General features: G+C 36.3%; 2 protein-coding genes across 4 annotated transcripts; both read left to right on the top strand.

The window, feature by feature from the left end:
• Positions 1-7789: 7789 nt before the first annotated feature.
• LOC137934032 (glucan endo-1,3-beta-glucosidase 8-like) lies at positions 7790-12181 on the top strand. 3 transcript variants are annotated; one of them, XM_068778221.1, is made up of 3 exons: positions 7790-7930; positions 8838-9169; positions 11005-12181. In XM_068778221.1, the coding sequence occupies exons 2-3, from the start codon at positions 8841-8843 to the stop codon at positions 12116-12118; spliced, it is 1443 nt and encodes a 480-aa protein (XP_068634322.1). In that variant the 5' UTR covers positions 7790-7930; positions 8838-8840; the 3' UTR covers positions 12119-12181. The 3 variants fall into 3 exon arrangements, with proteins under 3 accessions (XP_068634322.1, XP_068634323.1, XP_068634321.1); XM_068778222.1 differs by lacking the exon at positions 7790-7930 and adding an exon at positions 7983-8105; XM_068778220.1 differs by lacking the exon at positions 7790-7930 and adding an exon at positions 7983-8610.
• A 1001-nt stretch (positions 12182-13182) lies between these two features.
• LOC137934803 (T-complex protein 1 subunit theta-like) lies at positions 13183-23029 on the top strand. Its single transcript, XM_068779336.1, has 13 exons — positions 13183-13559; positions 13749-14011; positions 14096-14242; positions 14374-14535; positions 18627-18704; positions 19795-19928; positions 20129-20201; positions 20275-20352; positions 20440-20562; positions 21234-21328; positions 21763-21972; positions 22598-22655; positions 22738-23029. Exons 1-13 carry the CDS (start codon positions 13412-13414, stop codon positions 22801-22803), a joined length of 1635 nt encoding a protein of 544 aa, XP_068635437.1. The 5' UTR covers positions 13183-13411; the 3' UTR covers positions 22804-23029.
• Positions 23030-23606: the final 577 nt, after the last annotated feature.

Raw genomic sequence — 23606 nt, 5'->3', positions numbered from 1 at the left:
TCTTCATCTTCTACTGCTGACGGTTCTGAAACGAACATGTTGTCAACGACAGGATGAGAGGAAGATGTGCCTTCATTGCACTGAGGATCCATAGAGTCCTTCATTGATTCTAATAATTTTTTCATAATATCTTTGTCCGATATATTCGGAATCAAACTCTTCAATTGAGTTTTGAAACTTGCAAATAAATTGTCGGAGTCATAATGGACTTCCGGGACGCGATGCAATCCAAGATTATTTTCATTTTGCATGATAGCAGACTTAATTTCTGCGACTTTTGTATCAGTGTTGGGGAAATTTTTCCACCAACGAACATGAAATGTTCTTAATAACACTGGTAGGTTTTTATCATTAAAGCCTGTAGTACAATCCCATATCCAAATCCATGGTAGAGAAAATACCATAAAGAAGATAAGACTGTCCCAATTCTTTGGGGGTTTTTCATAACCCAGAGCTTTCAGCTCAGGACTGGATTGAATCCATTTCACAAAACAAGCCTTAATGGGCTCAGGTAAGATATAAATGGGTGGCCCAACTTTGTTCCACCATGCAAATACCCAACTGGGTAGAGGTAAGGACCTCTGAAAGACATTCTTTTCTCATTGGAAAAACCAGGAATGTCGATGGGAGGGATTTTGGTAATAAAAGGTATTATACCAAGAATCCATATAATCCCAATAATTAAATTCCTTATTATTAGGAAGATTAGCTGCTTTAGCTAAATCAAATTTTCCCCATGTTGAGGGATGCATGAATCTTTGTATTGTATATTTGTTGTACGCTCTTGGGCTATCCCATTTAGCCACATTTGTCAGTGTATGATGCACTGATATACAATTCAGGTGAACCAAAATGGATTCAAAGGAATACCATCATTTTTCTGTACGGATGGGATAGTAGGCTTCGCCAAGCCATTTCTGTAACATCTCCCAGGAATCCAATGTACCCTCAAGGTCCTCCTTATTGAGGAGCAAAATTGTCTCCGTAGTCGGAAGAGTAATATACTCTGGTTCTTCTTCAAGTGTATCCTTATACGACACTGGGGCTTTGCCCTTCTTGTCTGAGGAATTTTCTCTTTCTGGATTCTTTCGGCCTAGGCCTCTTGATTGTTGATTACCACGTCCTCTCATAGGGAGTGGATTGCCCCTTGCGGAGTTATACATGATTTTGACCCTGGAGAAATTCACGGGTTAGAAAATCAGGTAAGAAGTTTAATTCTCCTTTGATATGTTCTATATCAAAACCAAAGGCGCTTAATTCCGCCTGCTATTTGGCAAAGATTTGTTTGGAAGTAAGATTCTTCACATCCTTCTTAAGAATTGACTTGGCTGCTGAACAATCAACTCTTAAAAGGAAATTTTGATTTAATAAATCATCTTGGAATTTATGAATGCACATTATTATTGCCAATATTTCTTGTTTAACAGTAGAATAATTAATCTGTGCATCATGTCAGTTACCAGAGGTAAATCGAACAAGTTCTTCTTTACCACATGGATTTTTTTGTTTTAAGATGCCACCATAGCCTATATGGGAAGCATCAATCTCTACAACCTTTGGATAAGAAGGGTTTGTCAGGTTAAGACAAGGGAGTTGTTTAACCTTGTATTTAATTAATTGGACTGCCTGAGTATGTTTCGAAGTCCATGGCTCAGGATTCTTTCTGAGTCGTTTATGCAATATTGCAGAATCTTGTGCAAGATGAAGATAATAATCTGCAATATAGTTGAGACTTCCTAGAAATCTCTGAAGTTGAGTTTTCTCTAGTAATTCATCTGGGAACTTAGAGGCAAACTCAATGCTTCTATTAATGGGAACTATTTTTCCCTTGTGAATATTGTGACCTAAAAATCTAACAGAGGTCTTAAACAATTTCATTTTCGGTGCCGATATCACCAACCCATGTTTTCGAATAACTGATTTGAAAACATGTAAATGCTTAAAATGAGCATCAATAGATTCTGAATAAACAAGGATATCATCAATATAAACGATGGTAAATTCAGAATAAGGAGCAAATATATCATTCATGATATTTTGAAATTCAGAGGGAGCATTTTTCAAACCAAAGGGCATAACATTCCATTCAAAGTGACCAAAAGGCATAGTGAATGCAGTTTTATACTTATCCTTTTCATTAATTTGAATTTGCCAGTATCCAGATTTCAAATCGAATTTAGAAAATATTTGAGCGGAAAATAATTTGTCTAATAAATCTTTTTTATTTGGGATAGGATAGCGAATCCATCTCAAACAGTCATTCAGCGGTTTATAATTAACCACTATTCGTGGAACACCTCGTTCCTTCTCTGCATTTTTATTGACATAAAAAGTAGTGCAACTCCATGGGGAGTAAGATTTTCTAATTAATTTTTTATCCAATAGATTTTGGATTTCCTTTTTGCAAAGATCTAGCAAAGCATGTTTCATTTTACTAGGTCTTGCTTTTGTCGGAATGGTTCTTTCATTGAACCCATCAATATATGGTAAAGACACAATATATTTATGTCGATCCCAAAAAGCTGTAGGAATGTCACTACAAATTTCTTGGGTTAATAATTTATGAAGATAACTAATTTTCTCTTTGATCTCTATAGTTTCCAACTGCTGTTCAAGGGTTAAAAATTGTATTTCTTTATGCAGGAAACTGAGATGATGTTCTTTCACATTTCTCAATTCGGAAATCTCATTTAAAAAACTAATTTGAGGAGGAGATTTGAAAGAGAAATAAATAGGTTTATTATTAACCTGTCCATGAATTCCATGGTTGTCAGTGCCTTTAATTGGCATAATTTTCTCCAAAAAAGGAGTACCTAATATGACCTGTTGTGTCATATTTTTTACTAATAAAAAGTCAGTAATAATGCACTGATTATTAGTGCAGATGGAGGGATTATTTAATTTATATTTAATCTTCATTTTGTCTCCATTAGCATTGGCTAAAGTTTGAGTTGTTTTCTCAAAATATTGGGTTGGAATTAACCCTTCCTGGATGCAGTTTAAGTCTGCTCCACTATCAATCAGTGCTGTCAATCTAGGAATGGCAAAGTTCTGATCAATAACTAAATTAATCACAGTATGCCATCTTTGATGGATGACTTTGGTAATTTGATTCAGAAAAGATTTGTCAGATTTCTTTTCTTGTTGTACACTATTTTGTGCACATTTTTGTTCAAGCTTTTTATAAAGGGATTTTAATTCTTTTAATTCAAGCTTGATTTCTTTAATTTCTCCTTGTAATGAAGAGATTGATACTAGTTGTCTAGAAGAAATAATATCTTCTGAACGACCAATAATTTCCTTCAAAGAATAAGGTTTGACTCCTTGACTGGGAGCACTCTTTGAAGTACTTTGAATTTGATCAAGATATTCTTTGATTAAATATCTTTTGGTTTGAGGATCTTCTTCTTGATCAATGTTCTTAAGCATAAGCTGTTGATTAGTAGTAAGAACATTAATCTGATGCATTTGAGCCACAGATTGCAGATGAGAACAACTACAGTCTGGATCATCTTCTGATTGGCTAGATGAGGCATAATCAATATCATCCCCAGAATCAGAATTTAAGAGAATTTTAGCCAATTGGATTCTTAATCCTTCATCAATCTGTAATTGGTTTAATTTCTCTTTTGTTTTGCATCTATTGGAAAGGGGGGTGGAGTAATAGGACACCCCAACCCTAACCTTATAGATGGGCTCACCCCTTTTAATAGGACAATTAGGTATGTAGTTAATTTAATTTGGTAACTCATTTATTGTTTATTAAATTAAATAAAAATAGGTAAATTTTGATATTCATTACTTAATTATAAATATGTAATTCAGTAAAAAAATATTTTACTTACTATATGTTTGAGATTAAACATTGTTCATTTATATTTTAAAATGAATTTTACTAATTTTATAATACACTATAATGGTGTTATGTATTTAGCCAATACTACCCAAAAGACCGGTCTATTAGGAGCGGAAGATATAGGTACTTAACCCCAGGACCAGTGGGTTATGAGCCCATAACATCACACCTACCTTCACGAGCCGACATCCCGTCGGTTTAACACATAGCGACGAGGATGGTTGTCTGTGCTAACTCTGATACCAAATGTTATGTACCTAGTTAATACTACCTTAAAGACCGGCCTGTTAGGAGTACTTAACCCCAGGACCAGTGGGTTATGAACCCATAACAAATGGAATTATTATTGGACTTATGTGTATTTTTTATAATTTTTAACCTTTTAGATTTTTTATATATTTTGTTATAGTTACATTTACTCACTCGTTATGTTGTTAAAAATAGGTAAATAACTATATAAAATAGCTTATTTTATATATTGAATTATTTAATACAAAGTAACTTATTTTATATATTGATTTATTTAATACAGATTAGCTTATTTTTATATATTGATTTATTTAACACTAAATGAGTTGTATAGCAATCATAGACTTTCCACTCTAATTAATTCATTTACTTTATATTAATATAGCTTTACGTGTATGAATCATAATACGAATATTCTCCAAAGTATTATAAATTGTTTTCACAAACAATATTCTAATAATGCATTGATATACGAGAAAATAATTTAACGGGTCTAGGAATTTTTTGAACCAAACCAATTACCTAGCTCGAGGTGAACAGGGGCTCATACATAGTGAGCATGGTTCGATTTACCTTAAATTGGGCGATTGGTTTGGTCTAGAGATTTCTTGAACCGACTGGTAGGATATCCCATCTCTTTGTTAGCAACTTGCTTAGACAGAAATTTTGTGACAAAATTTTTATTAACAAAGAGAGAAAGTGATTTTTCTTTTGTTTAGTTTTTTTCTCTCAACGATTATTTGTTGTCAAACAACAGAAAATGATTTTCTCTCCTTTTTTTTTTTGTAGGTTCCATATTGGCCCTAAGAAAAATATGGAGTTTGGAGAGAAAATAAAACAAAAAAAAATTAGAGATAAGACTTTATAGATAGTAAAAAATATTATAGAGAAAATAAAGATCTATCGATGATAATTTAATATTTATAAATATATATTTTTTAGACTTGTATATAATTTGTCATTTATTTAATTATTAATTTTTATTATTTTCCATTTTATTTGTGCATCCAAACAAGAGAAACAATGTTTCTTGTTGATTTTCAGGACTCCATGAATTTAGTTTATGGAGAAAAAGGGAAAGAAACTCATTGGGAGAAAACCGAAGGAATAAGGGTTATAGAATTGATTATTTCTTATCCTCCCCCTGAAGCTCAATTTATAGATTTATGAAACTACTATACTATAACAATATCTCTAAACTTAGGGTTTAGGGGTTTAACCCTAAAACTTTAACTTAATTACATCACTGTTATCTCTATGAGATGACCATTTATTTACTATCCTTCCATCAATATATGTGGGCCTATGGGCCTTCTCCTTGATCTATGGACCTTGAGCCCGTTTTATATTTCTCTTAGATCCATGAATCTTCCTTGATCATGTAGGTTTGGGCCCTGTCTTCCAACACTTCTAATATATGCATGTTAACCGCAAGTGACAGGGACTTCAACCATCTATCAATAATTCAAGCTGTTCGGCTAAACTAAATTCAACATGACCCGGTCACATTCATCCATAGTTTCCTCGCTCTGCATTGATCAACATTCTAGTTCGAACCAGATTTTACCCTTTTGGTTTTGATGACTCGATCAAATCCATGTTCCCAACATTTCCTATAAAACCCACCCGAATCGGTATGCACCGAGAGCATGTCGGCCAAACCAATGGTCCATTTCCCACCTTCAATGGAACTCAATATCATTCCTAGCAATGGTCCATTCCCCACCTTCAATGGAACTCAATATCATTCCTAGCAATGGTCCATTTCCCACCTTTAATGGAACTCATTATCATTTGTCCAAGTCGATGTCTATGTCTCATTCAATTGAAACGAAAATCAAATAGACTTCTATCAAAACTCTCATTCTCGTCACTTCAAGATTCGACCACTCGATCCCCTCCACAATCGATATTGAATTGCTTTAAAATGATGATAAACATTTTAATGTACCTCCTTACGACTCATTTGATCTGACTCGCTTGAGTTGCAAGTTGACTCGATGAGTCAAAAACTAAGTTTTTTATTTCCTATCTCCTCGTGGTCTAATGATCCGGGATATATTTACATGATGTCATAAAATATTAAATTAATTATTTTTAAAATTTTCATATTAAATAAAAATTAAAAATACCAATAGACCCTTTTTCCAGATCATTCCAAGTAGTCTAGTTTTCCACGATTCTATTAATCATAATTAATTATTATAATTTAAAATAATCGTACAATCGTGGGCCCACACGGACTAAGGTGCCGAGACCAGTTTTTGTCTAGTGCGATGATTTTGGCTTATCCGGACCCTCTCGTGAGAACAAATCGAAACAGAAGAAAGTATTAAAAGAAGAAGCGGTTCCCTAAATCCGATAAGTGGACCCTTTGAGTCTCCGCTACGTGGCCGGTTGACGGCATAGTTTGGGTCCGATCGGGACGTGGGAAATGGTAAGCGACAGAACGCAGATACCCGATTAAACACGGAAGATAGAGGGGTTGTTTAGTAAATTCACTATAATTAAGGGAAACTTGTCGGAGGTCACTAGATCATTTATCGGTTCCACGATTTGAATTCCACATGCCCGATTGTACCTTTAGTCAACTTTCCATGGGAATGATGTCAGGGTTCGAAAACCATTGTATCCTAACTAGGTTTAGGGTTTTTCTATTGGTTGGATTCGATCACTATTGACTCGTAACTAGTGTCATTATTATTTAAAAATAAATTAAAATAAATTATTAGGAGTTAAACCCTTAAATCTTAAACCCTAAGTTATGTTATATATTTTAATTATCTAATACTTATTCGGTTACCTTTGTTCCTTGCAAACAAATAAATGTTGTTTGTTTTAATTGTTTTAAATTAATTATATTTAATTTTATAATATTTTTTATTTACTATATTATTCATAATTAAATAAAAATAATAATATTATAAAAATTTACTAGGTGACACGGTTTGATTGAACTGGAGAACCACCTAGATGAGTCTCTCCGAATTTCCACAAGGGGATGAACCTTATCCCTATGTGGGGAAGAGTGAGTAAGATTGAGGAAAAATTCTTAGCCTCAGAATTTGTATTATTTATTATTTTTATTTGATTTATAAGTGCAAATAAAACACTTAAATATTATTAAAAATAATACATAATATGATAAGAATTATAAAAATAGAATAATTATTATTTAATTAATGAATTTATTATTAGGTAAATCATTCTTAAATTAAGTCTACCTTCCATATAATTTTTGTAGATAATTCGAAATTATCGATTTATTTATTCAGATAATTAAATGTAATATAAAATAACTTCTATTTATATATAATATGCTCTATTTAAAATTAGTAAATCCATAATAAAATTTACTTCTTAGAATTTCCCTAAAAAAAAAAAATACTCACCGCCTTCAAGAATTAGATTCTCCACGTCATATCAACTTCAAAAAGTTCCCAACGTCATGTAGGCTATAACGGCCGAAAAATTCTGTCGGTCAATGGGCCCCATGAAAAAATTACTAAATTACCCACTGAAATGGCTCCACCATCTGCCATCAACGTGACCTGCCGACCATTTCTCGGCAACGTGTGACACGTCATAGCACGATCGTAGGTGTCGAGAAAACGATACTTGAATCCCGAAAATTTCCTTCCTCTCTTAAACTGTCGCGTCCTCGCTTTATCTATTTTTCTTTTTTTGGGAGGGAATTGCTGGAAAGTGGAGAGCAGCAGTTTCTGCTTTCGATATCGAGTGTTTCGGAATAAAAGGAAGCCCAGTTCGGAGATCTTCTTTTCTTACGAGTCGTGGCGATTTGGGCGCTTCTCGGGGGGATTTTTGGTCAGTGGCTTTTGTTCTCAACTTCCGTTAAGTTCAGGCTTTGGTTTTGATTGGATTCATTGCTTTCTGATTTCAAGGTCGGTGCGGTGTTGTGGTGGGGTGACTTTCTTTTCTTTTTGGCGTACTCTTCTCGTTCTGTATGTCATTTGGTGGCTGATTCAGCGGCATTCTTTCTGTAAGTCCGGCTCCAAAGCCCAGGTGTTTCACCGGTTTTGGTGGTGGTCTCTGTTTCAATTGTTGCAATCCCTGCTTATGTTCTTCCGAGTTGGGAAGGTTTCTGTTCTGCTTTGTGGGAGCTTTTCTTGGAGCTTCGAGGGTGGTTGTTAGTTTTTGAAAAGTTGTTTTGCTCTGTTTTCTTTCTGCCGTTCTTTTGAGAAATTCCTTTCCCTTTCCACGAATCTGTCCTTTTCGGGAGGGTGTTTAATGGTCTGGGTATTTTTCTTGCCTCTAATTACTTATTCCACTCGGATTTGCTGCTTTCATTGAAAACAACACCTTTAAAAATTATATCGCCTTTTTCGCACCGCTTTTCAAGAGTGGTGCCCTCCAAAAAAATCTTTTTTTTCTACTGGTTACTTTCACCTTTATACGCAACCTATTAATTTCACGAATATCAGTTTTTTTTTTTTTAAGCCTTCCGTGGTCTCTATTGATACTTCACGATACTTCACGATACTTCGGTGAGTAATTCATACATCAGAAAAGATTATTTATTTTTATCCTTTTTGATTAGTTCGTGTCTTTTGCTCTGCTTATCTCCTTTACCACCTCTCGAAGTCTTAATTTTTATCGTGTGAGCTTGCTCTTGTTTGGGGTGTCTCTGTTCCTTATTTACTCTGTCTCAGCATTCCCTTAAAGCCCTGTTTCAAAACAAAGCCTCGCGTTTTAGTATATTGTTTCTTTGCAGAAAATGGCAGTGCATAGGTTCTTCATCGTCGTTGTGTTAGTGGGGCTACTGGCTTCAGTTGTGGAAGGTATTGGTGTGAACTGGGGGACGCAGTCTACTCACAAATTACCTCCGAAGATCGTTGTCGAGCTCTTAAAAGACAACGGAATCGATAAGGTGAAACTCTTCGATGCCGAGCAGTCTACAATGGGTGCTTTAGCTGGAAGTGGGATCGAAGTGATGGTGGCAATCCCAAACGATCAACTGGCCACCATGAACAGTTATGATGCGGCAAAGCAGTGGGTAAAGAGAAACATCACCAGATATACTTTCACTGGAGGAGTTAATATCAAGTGGGTTTTACCTTCCCTAGTGTTTCCTTTTTTTCATTTTTCCCCTTCAAGAGGTTTCTCTGCTTCTATAACTGCTTTCTTTTTGCTTATTGTTGTTGTGCATCCTTGTTCTTTAGAAGTTTTTGTGACTTCTGGGTTGTGCTAACAACCTAATCATGATTGGACTATTATGTTATATGATTTAACTGTTGGTTATTGATAACGTCTGCCCTTCTCGATTGATTAGCTAATACTTTTTTTTCTGAATTTATGCTTGAGATTATTAAGAAAATAGTTAGAATTGGAAGTGAAACTCCTGGATGTGGCACACCTTGATCAGTTATTTAGGTAATGGAAACTATCTCTGTTATGATGTATCATTAGTTGATTTGACCGAGGATAACATGTCGATCTACTAGATGAAACTTCAACTGAGTTTACCTAACTTGATGGTTGAGGCCTCTGAACTAACCGATCAGTAGGTAGTTTGGATCTCAAAAATGTATGTGACTAACCAGCCAAGGGGCTTTAGTGGTGGAGATGTAAAAGTTTTTTGTTTTCTTTACCTGTTTTCTGCAAACCTTTCAAGCAGATTCCTTAAAGGATTAGTGAAATAACCTGATTGAGCTAATAAGAGCTATCTTAAGTCTCAATACCCATTGGCATATTGATGGCAGCCCTAGATGATATTGTAAGTTTCAATACTCTGAAGCCAGTGTTTTGAATTTTTTTATACCAGCGTGATTTCAAATTTCATTCTCAATAAAAGGGTGACAGAAGAAAAGGGTGTCTAGTTTGGCATCTTCCATCCTGTCAAACATGACCTTGTGGGTGTTTACTCTCCTCGTTGAGAAATGTTATTGAATAATTAAGTAGGGATTAAAAGATGTAAGTCAAATCAACATGTGCGCATTTGTTTCTACCTTTGTAGTTTCCTCTCTTACTGAACTGTTCTAAGCTGAACTTATTCTAAAATATGCTGACACATACGGCACTTCTGTGACTGGGGTCTTGTCACCATTAGTATAAACTTGCTTTTGGCTCACCTTTTAAACAGAAGAGCAACAATTTTTAGTTTCTTACAAGATTCGCAAAAGGGAAAGAACCCACTAAAAACTGTTACCCTTTGCAGACCTCCCTTATAGCAAGCCAATAAGCCTTGAAAATGCCCAAGCCTTTGGGCACTCTTAGACTGAAGCTGCCCGAGGAAGGAATAGGGCCACTGCAGCTGCCCAGCCGCCATTTAGAAAACCATTATAAGAAATAAAAGGTTTAAAAAACTTCTTCTAACGTTTTGTGTCTTCAGTCTTAACAAGTGAGTATATACCCAAAACAACAAATTGGTTTTCAAACATCTAGTTTTCCTATACTTTTTTGTATGCAAGATCGTTTTTAGAAGCCTTCTTTAAACTAATAAGACAGCTTATGTAGGTTATATTTAACATTCAGAATATCATTCACAGAAAGATATTTTGTTTGTGTGTAACTTGGGCCTTTGGCTCAATGGTCACATGAGGGTGGGGCGAGGGTTAGTGTGATATCTTGGGTTCAGATCTCACCGGGATAAAGAGGTTAGGGTTTCAACATTCAATTAAAAAAAAAGCTTTTTGATTTGTTTTGTTTGAACATTAATCAAGTGGCTTCTGTTCTCATTGCATTCAGTTGTGTCGTATGAAGATGAGATAATGTCATCTTAGTCACATGCACATCACTCAAATCCAAAGTTTTTAAATCCGTGTCAGCTTATATATGTGAATGAAATCTAGTTGTTTATGTGTTACTATGTGTAGAAATAGAACTCCCTCGCTTAATGATGTTAAACTCACAATTCTTGTGCTCTGTGTCATTTTATGCAGATATGTTGCGGTGGGTAATGAACCTTTTCTTGCTTCATACAACAATTCATTCTTGAACACCACTTTCCCTGCACTACAAAACATCCAAAATGCAATAAATGAAGCTGGACATGGGGACACCATAAAAGCCACTGTGCCCCTCAATGCGGATGTGTACAACTCACCAGAAGCCAATAGTGTCCCCTCTGCTGGAAGATGGCGTTCTGACATAAGTGACCTAATGACTTCTATAGTTCAATTCCTTGACAAAAATAATGCCCCTTTCACAGTTAACATCTATCCATTTCTTAGCCTATTTGCGGATGACAATTTCCCTGTTAATTTTGCCTTCTTTGATGGCGGTTCAGACCCAATCATGGACAATGGAGTTCAGTACACAAATGTTTTTGATGCCAACTTTGATACTCTGGTTGCGGCACTAAAGGATAGTGGATTTGGAGATATGCCGATCTTGGTTGGAGAAGTGGGGTGGCCTACAGATGGAGACAAAAATGCTAATATTGGTTATACCCAAAGATTTTATAATGGTTTGTTAAGGCGAATTGCTCTGAAGCAAGGGACCCCCATGCGGCAGACTCTCCCAGAAATTTACTTGTTTGGTCTAATTGACGAGGATGCCAAGAGTATTGCTCCAGGAAACTTTGAGCGTCATTGGGGCATATTTAGATATGATGGGCAACCCAAGTTTCCAATGGATTTTTCTGGTCAGGGGCAGAATGTGTTCTTAGTTCCAGCCAAGAACGTTGTGTATTTGCAACCTAGATGGTGTGTTTTTAATCCAAATGCCAAGGACCTGAGCAAGCTTGGGGATAACATAGATTTTGCATGCACATTTTCAGATTGCACTGCCCTGGGTTATGGATCTTCTTGCAATGGCTTGGATAGTCAGGGAAATGCTTCATATGCATTTAATATGTACTTTCAAACTCAGAATCAGAAAGACATGAGCTGTGGTTTTGAAGGGCTCGCGATGGTAACAACCCAGAATGCAACTCAGGGGCAATGCAATTTTATTGTGCAGATACAGTCTTATTCTTCTTCTTGGAATTTTAGGCCGTCATTGATGTTACCAGTGGTTTTTTGGGTACTCATTACTTTCCACTTGTTTATTTGAGATGTCATTTATGTAGATAACCTCAGTCTACCATTATTTTTTTCATCCGTCATTTTGTTCCCAGATTTCTGTTTATGTCTAGGTCATTTTAGTTATATCTACATTTTCTTGATACTCTAATAAAAGCTTTAGAATCTTTACTTGCTTTCTTAGCATTTCTGTTTGCTTTATCTGAAGAGATTTTGTATTTGCTCTTTGGTGCTCATCTGGGTTCTGCGGACAATCTTTCCTATATGCTTGCTTTCTTCTGATTCTGCTGTCACAGATTTTCTGCATTAGATGTCTGCTTCTGCCTTTGAACAGCTTATGTTTTGGAAGAGTGAGTGAGAGCTTGCCTTCTCCAACTCCAAAGCTCTCTCTGAGAGTGAAGAGTGAAGTATTTAGGTAAATAAATAAAAAATAATAATTAATCTCATTAATTACCAGATAAAATAAATTATCAAATACAAAATTGCTATGAAATATTGCCTAAAAATATTACAGCATCAATCGTCAAATACTTATTCAAGAGTTTTTTATATGGTTTTTTCTAGCCCATATTGGCAGAAAATTTTTACCTAAAAATTTATATATTTTTTGGGTAAAAAATTCTAGGTAAAAAAATGTTTCTAAGAAACATAAATATATTAACATAGCATAAATATATTATGTTCTATTAATAAAATTATTAATTAATCAAACTTGGCTGGTAAAATGGAGAATAATGAACAAATATTTTTTAAATAAAAAAATTATATTAATATAAATTATAAAAATATTTGACCCATTAAAAAATTAGACTTCATCCATCACAAAAAGGAAAAATATTAAATAGATTCACAAATCTTGACATGGATGAGACATCTTATATTTTCCAATTTTTAAATATATTTTAATTATTTTTTATTTTTGAATTCTTCAAATAATTTAATTTATTCCACCAAATGTTACCGGTCCGGTCCGGTTTGGTACTCATCCTGGTGAAAGGTGAACGCAGACCAGACCGCTTCCGGGAAAGAAACCCTTGTCACTTGTTAGGCTTAAAACCCCTCATTTCTCTCCCATTCATAAAATCGTCGGCGCGCGTTCTAGAATCCTCATTTCCTTCCCTCTCAGTCTACACTCTTCTGTCTTCTCCCTCCGAAAAAAATTATTCGCTGTCAGTTCGGATTCTTCGCAACTCGGAGAGCGGCTCATCGTGGAGTTTAGGGTTGAACTGCATTCATAGGGCTTGATACCTGCTTTTTATCTTTTGAACTCGCGAGATCGATTAGTCTTGGTGTTTTTTGTGTTGATTACTTTTTAATAGCGAAGATGGGCTTCCAAATGCAACCCTATGGCGTCCAGGCTTTGCTTAAAGAAGGCCACAAGCATCTCTCTGGCCTCGATGAAGCGGTTCTTAAGAACATCGATGCCTGCAAGCAGCTGTCTACTATCACTCGTACTTCGCTCGGTCCTAATGGTAAGTTCACTCGAAGAATGGCTTCTAGTGGGCAGGAGGTAGAGTCTGGTTTTGTATTTGATAGTATTGCGTTTCTTTGTGTGATTTCAACTGCTTGGATATTGTATTTCAAGGTTCGTTTTTCTGATGCTGTAATTGTTGTCTTCGTGTTCACGGGTTGATGTGGGTGGAATTTGTTTAAAATTTTAGGCATGAATAAGATGGTTATTAATCACTTGGACAAGCTATTTGTTACAAATGATGCTGCGACAATTGTGAATGAACTCGAGGTTCAGCACCCTGCTGCCAAGATTCTGGTTTTAGCTGGTAAATCTCAGCAGGAAGAAATTGGAGATGGAGCTAATTTGACCATTTCTTTTGCTGGGGAGCTTCTTCAAAATGCCGAGGAGCTGATCAGAATGGGGCTGCATCCCAGTGAAATCATTAGCGGCTACACAAAAGGAATCAATAAGGTATTTTATTTATTTGCAAGCTTACTATTTTACTTATCTACTCATTGTGCATGTTTTCTAATTTTATCCGATTAACTGCCTTAGGCAATTGAAATTTTGGATGAGTTGGTCGAAAAGGGTTCAGAAACCATGGACGTGCGTAACAAAGATGAGGTTGTTTCTCGGATGAAAGCTGCTGTTGCAAGCAAGCAGTTTGGCCAGGAAGAAATTTTGTGTCCTCTAATTGCTGATGTGAGTGGAAAGAATTCATTTTTTTTTTTTTTTTTTGGAGAAAGTTTTGAAACGAGATATTAACTAGCTTTTGCTTGTGTTGTGTTATTTATGCTTATGGAGGCCTAGCTAATTGAATCTCTTATTTTCAGGCATGTATCCAAGTGTGCCCCAAGAACCCCGCAAACTTTAGTATAGATAATGTTCGTGTTGCAAAGATTCTCGGAGGAGGTATTTACAATAGCTCAATTGTTCGTGGCATGGTATTGAAAAGTGGTGCCGTGGGAAGTATCAAGCAAGTGGAAAAGGCAAAGGTATGCATCCAGAAAAGCTATGATAAATTTTGGCACACAGAAGAACTCGTATACATATATTGACACACAGAAGAACTCGTATACATGTATTGACGCACAGAAGAACTTGTACACATCTATTGACACACAGAAGAACTCGTACACACATATATTGACACACTGAAGAACTCGTACACATATATTGACACACAGAAGAACTCATATACATATATTGACACACAGAAGAACTCGTATACATGTATTGACGCACAGAAGAACTTGTACACATCTATTGACACACAGAAGAACTCGTACACACATATATTGACACACTGAAGAACTCGTACACATATATTGACACACAGAAGAACTCGTACACATATATTGACACACAGAAGAACTCATATAAGGCATACAGTTTGAATTTCTTTCTCAAGTGTAAGAAGTTATAATCTACGTGCTTCCTATACTCCAGTTTGAAATTCTTTCTCGAGAAAGTATGGGCTACGTGCTTCCTAATTTGGAGATCTTGAAACAACTTTAAGTTTGTACACCCTTCCTCTTCTTCTTTTTCCTAGCTTTATCACAACTATTATGGGTCAGCTGGATGAATCCTTCCCTATTCTGTCCTTCCCTTCACTAGTTCTTGTTAGTTTAACATTCCTAAAGTCTTTCATCGCCACCTCCAAAGTCCAATCGTGCCATTTTTGGCCTTCTCTATTTCTTATAGGCTCTTACCCATTAACAGCAAGATCCTCCATGCTAGGAAGGCATTTTATTGCAAGCTTAATCATGTTGCTTTTATTGATATCAGATAAATAGGTGATGTCACATCCTTTTTTTTTTTTTTAAAAGCGGATATCTGTACATATTATGAGTCCTTGATTTGGGAGTCAAGCAAGAGCCTTCTGACCATTGGAGTCAGTCTTCTGTTTCACTTGAAAAATGGATCTCTTTCATATCAGACATCAAAAACTTCTTCATATTATTATGTGCATTTGGATGTTTTCATTGTTATCTTCTGGCCTTCACAACCGGCATTATGGAGAGTGTATTCACCATCTCTTCCCCCTTAAATAGCACAGTTTTTTTTTTTTAAGAGAAAACAGAATATGGACCTAGGTAAAAAGAAACTGTCCTTACGAAACAATTACTAGCATTATGAAGGGGGAAGTCAGTTTGGGTCATTTTTTTTTGAAATGACAGTTTGGGTCATTAACAACAAGGAGTTTGTCTATGGCTTCTTCTTTTGCTCATGCGTCAGCTGTGCAATTGGCAAGTTGAGAGGATGAGAGGAATGTGATTGGTTGTGGGTTTCAAGTCATTTGAGCTAGGGGCTTTTGAATATTTTTGTCTTGTTAAAATATGACAGATACTCATAGGAAAGTAGTTAGGGTCAATAATGGATATGTGCAGGGTATGTTCAGTGGATTGGCAGGAGGAGCTGGGGAGTCCGGATTCAGATTAGTTATTGGGTTGCTTTGGAAGCTGATGAGTTGTTGAGGGTTGGAGGAGAGTTCAGAGTTATAGGGTTAAGGGCAAGGGGTAAAACTTATGTGTGGGATTCGTGATTAAGATTTCTTTAAATGATTGAATGCATGCCCAAGGGTGGCAATTAACAAACCAATTGATGGACTGGTACACGAGTAGTCTTTTCTCAAAGAGAGATCATGATTTTGTGGCTAATCAATCTCCATTACCATGTCATTTTCCGTTCATCTTTCTATTATAGATTCCAAAAGTAGGTGAAAATATTGACGAGAACCTTAATATTTCAAAACACTGAAGATTTGGGCTGAACAGAGAAGGGAGGGGACACAGGTGAGTGCAAGGAGCATGGTGCAAAGGCTAGACAATGTGTGGGAATGCAAGTTTCACATTGATTTGTCATTGGAAGAGGACTCCTGCCAAGTTGCTCAATGGGAAGTCCAAAAGAGATGGAGGAGCAGCATAAAGGGGCTTCATGGACATTCAAGTTTAAGAAGGGTTGGAATGAGAAACATGGCAAGGAAGATAGGGTTCTAGAGGATGATTTCAAATTTGGAAGAGGTAAAGTGTGGTATGCTAGGCTTGAGGGCAAAAAAATGGTGAGAGAACACTCTTTGGTTCAGGAAGGGAACACCCAATAGGTATTTGGAGGAAGTTCTCATAGAGAAGAGTTCACAATTGATCACCAAAATTCTTGAACGAAAGCTCAACATCAATGGCTTTTAAAAATATTTTATTTGATTTTATATAATTTTTCATGAAGAGTGAGTCCTAGATTTTATTGAAGCAAGGGCAATCTGCTTTTACACCATGCCATTACTACTAAAATGTCATTTTCCATGTCCAGTGGGATATTGAAGTGAATCTCAGCCAATTAGATGCCGTTAAGAGGGTCACGAGTCTCAGCAGCCAACGAATCAGCTACGCCAAGCAGACCAGCATAAGAAAGCAAAATGTTGTAGTTTGGGAGTTTGACTTTAAATCAATTGCTGTGGTGCATCTGTCCGTGTTTGGGGAGGTTGGTGGCTATCTGGTAGTCACTCCTTTATAAGTTATTGCTATAATAGAACAACCTGCAAAGTGTAAGATTGAAAGAAGAGAGGTTGTAGTTTGGTAAGGTAATGAACAGGACTAGAAGGATGAACAGGCTAGCTTTGATACCCCTTAAGTAGCAGCAAAACAAACATGGTTGGACAATTTATAGGTGCTAGTGGTTGCAGAAATCAAGCCGGAAGAGGCGATTCACACCTCTGCAATCTACTGGTCTCGTAGCTACCGTGGATTTCATGGTGCCAAACAGTCTACATACCAAGAGTTTGCTTTGGGTTCCTCAAGTAGCCAAGAAATGGGCATGCTGATTGTTGGGATGTGAACAGAAATGGCTCAACAAAGTTTTGAGTGATTGGATGGGATGCAGAAGGATTTGAGTGTGTGTGTGTGTGTGTGCGCGCGCGCGTGTTCATAAGCCAATCCCTTGGCAACGGATTTTTTGGAAGACTTAATTGCTTGAGATAGAGGACTTCTGCAGTATCAGAAGCAAAGTTTATGAGTGACCAAGAGTTGGGTTGTGGAATGATGATAGAACAAGTTTCGAACCTCAGTGACAAGGTTATCTTGTATGGGATGGAATGTATGTGCTGGATGAGAGTCGTTGGGTTTAATAATGGATGCCTAATCGGTATATCAGTGGGTTAATAAGAGTCAGTAGATCTATGTTAATGATTGTGTGTCTTGTAAGAGGATGAGCAGTTAAACAGTTAGATGAGATGTTGGAGTGAGATAAGAGTTATGGGTGGTGAGCACCAGTTATGTGTGGAACTTGCTTGTAACTAGGTTTTTCCTTAAATAATGAAACAGATACCTATGGGTTGCAAGCAAGTTAATTCCCTCAAACCAATTGGCCAACTAGTTTTTGAGGAACTCATATTGAAGTGATATAGTGATCCCTCACCAAATCCATCTTCATCACTAGTCCAACCCACTTGCACACCATTGCTGTTCATCTTTCCACCATAAGCCATAAAAATGTATGCAAGTATTTTTTAGGACCTGGACAAAATGTTAGTTTTTGTGGACTTAATTACCAATTAACACTATGATATTATGTAAATGAGTTATGTAGTAGTTCCCTTCTCAAGTTAAGGCTTTGCTTCTGGCTGCAACTTATTTTCAAGTGGATTAGTTAGGTTGCAAGGGAGTTAATGGGTCCAATTTGGTTAGTTTGATCTCTATTTTCAGTCATGTTCTTCTCCAATCTACCTTTGATTTTGTCTTCTTTTTGTATTTGATTCTGTTGAAAAACTGTCATATCTTTTCTCTATGACAGAATCATACTGTTCCTTGAAAAAGGAACGAAATGCAGGCTCCTTCGCAGAATTTCTGAATTGGAAATCTGTTTTGATACTTGATGTATGAATGCAATTATCACATAAGTTTGATAGATTAAATATACTAAGCTATTTACTTAATGACGGATGCTGACGATGGGACCTTTAACTCTTAACTAATGTGTCATGTCTTAGAAAGGTTACATCATATTTGACTCCTCTAGTACTTGTAAACAGTGTTGTTACTAATTTGTTCTGCATTTCTGACGGATCCATCTTTGTTTCCCATTTCTGTAGATTGTCGTTTTTGCTACTGGTGTAGATACATCTGCAACAGAAACAAAGGGGACAGTTCTAATTCAAAGTGCTGAGCAGGTTTGTATATGGAATGAAGAGTTTTCAAATCTATAATCCTATTGCTGCTCAAATTGAGTGTGTGAACATGAATAAGTTTTACCAGGGAATTCCTATTGACTGTTGCTTCTATTTGGTCCTATCTATTATGGATCATGCAAGATGCTTCTCAGAAGTAAGATGAAAATGATAGGTTTTGCATGGTTTCACCTTATTCATGTAACTGAATGTATTTAAGGGGTTTATTTGTGTATATATTGAACATTACTCAAACGACCATTTGATTAACTGTTAAAATATTTGGTAAACAGTGTGATATATTGAGCTATTGGACCATTCTGTTGAGTCTTGCCAGACAGAATTACTGCTAAAGTGTTTATTGGAACACGTCATAAATATTCATAGCTGTCATTAACTGTTAACCTATTCCATCTACAACATTGATATTTTTAAACCGAGAAAAGTGTAACTGTACCAACAGAATTACTGCTAAAGTGCTTCTTTGAATACATTGATTGTGCAACGCATTTGCCAGCATTAAGAGATATTGAATCAACCAACGGTAAGACTTGATCTAACGGATTTGGATGTTCCGACATTTTTTTTCTGAAGACTAAAACAGAATGATTCACATTAAGAAGAGTGTTGTGATGGGTCGAATGGCAAAAAAAATTGTAGGTTAGTCACTGTACTAATTCATGTCTCCTTTGTGCAAAAGCTTCTGGATAAAATTCTAGTTCTGCTTGATATTATTTTGAGAAACTAAAATTATATACCATGTAGTGTAAAGTCGAAGGAATAAATTCTAATGAAGAAGAAGAAACCCGGACATACTGAATTATAGTCCTGACTAGAGTTTTGTCTTAACAAGGTGTATGTGCTGTAGCTTATATACCAGAAATAAACAGATTGGCTTGTCTCGTTTTCTGGATTCTCTTTTTGTTTTTTTACTGTTTAAATTTTTTAATATGCTGTGTCTATAGTGTCTGTTTTTAGATCTTTGTTCCTATGCCAAACATGGGAAAACTGGGCTTCGGATAGGAAACCTCTGTAGGAAATCTGCTCATACAAAGAAATTGACTGAGATATTTTTTTAAATTGCTATTTACAGCTAGAGAACTATGCTAAGACAGAGGAAGCTAAAGTTGAGGAGCTTATCAAAGCTGTTGCAGATTCAGGGGCCAAAGTTATTGCGAGTGGAGGAGCAGTTGGAGAGATGGCTTTACATTTCTGTGAGCGCTACAAGTAATAAAACTAAGTTTCTTCACTTTTGTTTTTCTAAATTCTGTAGTGTCTACAATCTACATGAAGCCCAATATTTTTTTTTAAGGCATAAGTGACATGTATTAAGAAGCCTTTCTGCAAAACCCTTATTTGTTTATTTATTTTTTCTCCCAATCCCTCTTTATGGTCCCTGATTTCTTGAAAGTATATTTTGTTCTCAGGATCATGGTCTTGAAAATAAGCTCAAAGTTTGAATTGAGGAGATTTTGCCGTACAACTGGTTCTGTAGCTCTTGTAAGTTTCTAACTTTCTTTTGATTTTGCACAAGTTCGTTGACCACTTACTTGCATATGTTTTGTGTGCCCAGCTGAAGCTTAGCCAACCAAACCCAGACGAACTTGGATATGCTGACTCTATTTCAGTGGAGGAGATTGGGGGTGTTCGGGTGGATCTCTGTCTGTTCTAATTGATAAGTATACTTAGTGATAGATGCACTGAGTAACTAATACCAATTTACTCTCTAATGTATTAGGTCACTATTGTAAAAAATGAGGAAGGTGGAAACTCTGTCTCCACAATTGTTCTCCGAGGAAGTACTGATAGCATACTAGATGACCTTGAGAGAGCAGTTGATGATGGTGTGAATTCTTACAAGGTATGCTTCCTTTTTGTGTTAAATTGCCTTCGGACTCAACTATCTCTGTATGCCATACGTTTTATGGAGCCTCGATCAGCCTAATTGAAGAGTTCCACCTTTGAAGGAAGACATGGGTTATCTTATGTAATGCTGTATGAATTGCTATCTGATCATTACATCTTGCCATTTTGTATTTGACTGGGTTTTTTTATTTAAAAAAAAGCATTCTTTTTCTTTCTCAATTTTTAGTGTGTTCTATGTTTCATTTTTCTATTTATTTATTTGTTTTGCTGCATGAGAGCTCACCTGTGATATCGAACTTTTTTTTCATGCAATTTTAATATAAAAATTAACTGCATAGTTGAGGTTTTTGGATTTTTTTTTTTTTTGTTAAAGGGGGTTTTTGGATTGTCTTATCATCTCAGAGCGTTTCAATTGTTTTGGTTAGGATCACCTCTCTGTGGGGTGTAGATTGGAATTTCATTGTGTATAGTCTATAATTTAGTTATTCTAGTGCAGTCTACAAAGCTGTCATTAGTTCCAGCCACATATGTTAGTGGGCAAAGCTATAATTTGATTTAATGTTGTAAAGAAATGTCTCCAAGCTGTCCTGCATCCGTTGATTCTCTTTCTCTTGATTTAGTGAGTTATCAGTTTACCTGTCATACTGATATGGTTCTGTTTCTTAGGCAATGTGCAGGGATAGTCGCATAATTCCTGGTGCTGCTGCAACAGAAATTGAGTTGGCTAAACGATTAAAGGAGTTCTCATTCAAAGAAACTGGGTAAATTCTTCTTTCTTATTTTCCCCCCTTTTCCATTTATTAATGCTTTTTGTTTGTTGCATTGCTTTGTTCTTGATGCTTTAGATCACAATTCTTTTAGTCATTTAAACTTAATCTGTAGGTAGTAGACTACTACAATACCTAAATGGACCTTGAAGCAGCATTTCTGTGGTTATGTTCGGAGTTGTATTTCATACTGTTGTTGGTTGTCTAGATGTTGAAGTGCTTGTAATATTCTTGAGTCTGAGATGATATAGAAATTCTGAATTCATTTTCTTCCAGGCCATACATAGTACTTCTTGTATTATCTGTCTTATGATTGTGAAGAAATAATACTAAAAGTGTTTCTGAGTTATCATCTGAGGTTACCAACCCAGTGCATTGAATATACTTTTGAAAGCCAAAATGTTAAATATGATCTCTGGTTGTTGCAGATTGGATCAATATGCTATTTCAAAATTCGCTGAAAGCTTTGAAATGGTGCCCAAAACCCTTGCTGAGAATGCGGGGCTAAATGCCATGGAGATCATTTCTTCACTATATGCTGAGCATGCTGCAGGGAATACCAGAGTGGGTATTAGTTTGGAAGAAGGTATCTGCAAGGATGTGGCTACCATGAGCGTTTGGGACCTTTATGTTGCCAAGTAAGCCTCTTGTTAACCATTCACTGGGTATTTGGCTTGACAATATCAAGCTCGTCACTTGTTTGATAGTGTAGATGTGGTCATGATTCTTCCCAAACCAACAACTCTTCTGAAGGACCACTTGTCTTCATGTAACTGAAGAGAGCTTATGAAAATGCTTTGCCCACTGTATTTTCTCGTCTGCATATCATGTGTATGAGGGCCCTATTCTTGGGTTGGATGACCCAGCTGAAGTTGAATCGTACAATATGGTTCTGGTAGAGAGAGAATTAGGCACATCAAATTGGATGCAAAAATTGGACTAAATTGAGTTCAGATATGCTTGGATGCGCCTCAGTCATCTAGTTAGCCTGAATGGCTGTTTCTGTTTGTACTTTGATATTTTGTTATCTTTACAGATATTTCTTACTGTAGAATCGGCACAAATTTGATTCAAGTACCACTTCAGTGCTAGAAATCTTTTAAACTAAAAGAGAAAATCTGAAAGGTTTAGAAAGACTTTTCAGTAATAGATCTAGAGATGCCTAAGGCCCTGTTACCTGTTTTACTATTATGGTTCACTAGATTTGTTCTTTAGATGGATGAAATTTAAAGAAATGATAACTCGCATTTGATTATTTTTCAGGTACTTTGCTTTGAAGTATGCTGCCGATGCTGCTTGTACAGTTCTTCGGGTAGACCAGGTGACTTCTCTCTCTCTTTGCCGACCTACACTTGATTGTTTTCTTGGTAATCTATTTACATTCCATATCTTTCGTTCTTCAGATTATAATGGCAAAACAAGCAGGAGGTCCAAAGAGAGAAGCGCCTGCCGGGATGGATGAAGACTGAGCTGGGTGTACTTGGTTGAGCTACATGGTTCTGGCCTGTGATGTTTTTCTAACTTTTCAAACTTCATGAAAAAAATTTTGTTTCCTCTGTGTGCTGATGATTGTAGCCATGTGAAATGTAATTTTTAATCCTCAATCGCCCTTCTTTTTCTGCTGAATTGGTTTTTGAACAGCAGCCACGGACAGTTAAGGAAAACTCTTAATCTAGGAGGTAGCATGTTGGTTTATATTTATTTTCACCGGTTTTTTGCACCTTTACCCGTTGCAATTAAAAACCCATGGTTTATGCAGTTTACATACTTCGAGCAAGAATTTCTTCAGATATAATCCTACTAAATTCACTGGCTTCCAATTTCTTCCGAATTCTGAGCCTCAATGGATGTGTGCTTGATATATGAAAATCCATTTGTGTACGAAATTGTCTGATAGTTGAAACTACTAACTTCGACTAGGTTTTTCAGTGGTTTGCGTAGGAGCAACTTCCATGGCTTCTCTCTTCTCACTCTCTCTTTCTACACCAAAATTCCGTTCCATCGTGGCATCTTTTCAGTCTCTCGACGAAAAATTCGGTAGAAAGGGACTTGAGTCCACAAAAGACAGTAATTTAACAGGAAGATGATAGCAGTCCAGTGCTGCATCTGATACGTAGCTGGACTTATAAATAATTGAAAAACAGATAGGTCCTACCTTATCTACAACCTGAGTCCCTTCTTCCTGGTAGAGCAGCTAATATGGTACTCTCCTGGAGTAGGGAAAGACCTTTTGTCTAATAAAACAAAGATAAGGTTCAGCTTGACGAGAGCA

Source organism: Aristolochia californica, unplaced genomic scaffold (genome assembly GCF_029961685.1).
Source record: "Aristolochia californica isolate CCGP_79_NKW_82.1479 unplaced genomic scaffold, dmAriCali1.0.hap1 SCAF_6, whole genome shotgun sequence".
In the NCBI taxonomy this organism is placed as follows: Eukaryota; Viridiplantae; Streptophyta; class Magnoliopsida; order Piperales; family Aristolochiaceae; genus Aristolochia; species Aristolochia californica.
Note: the sequence above shows the minus strand (reverse complement) of the source record. Positions and strands in the feature narration are given on the sequence as shown.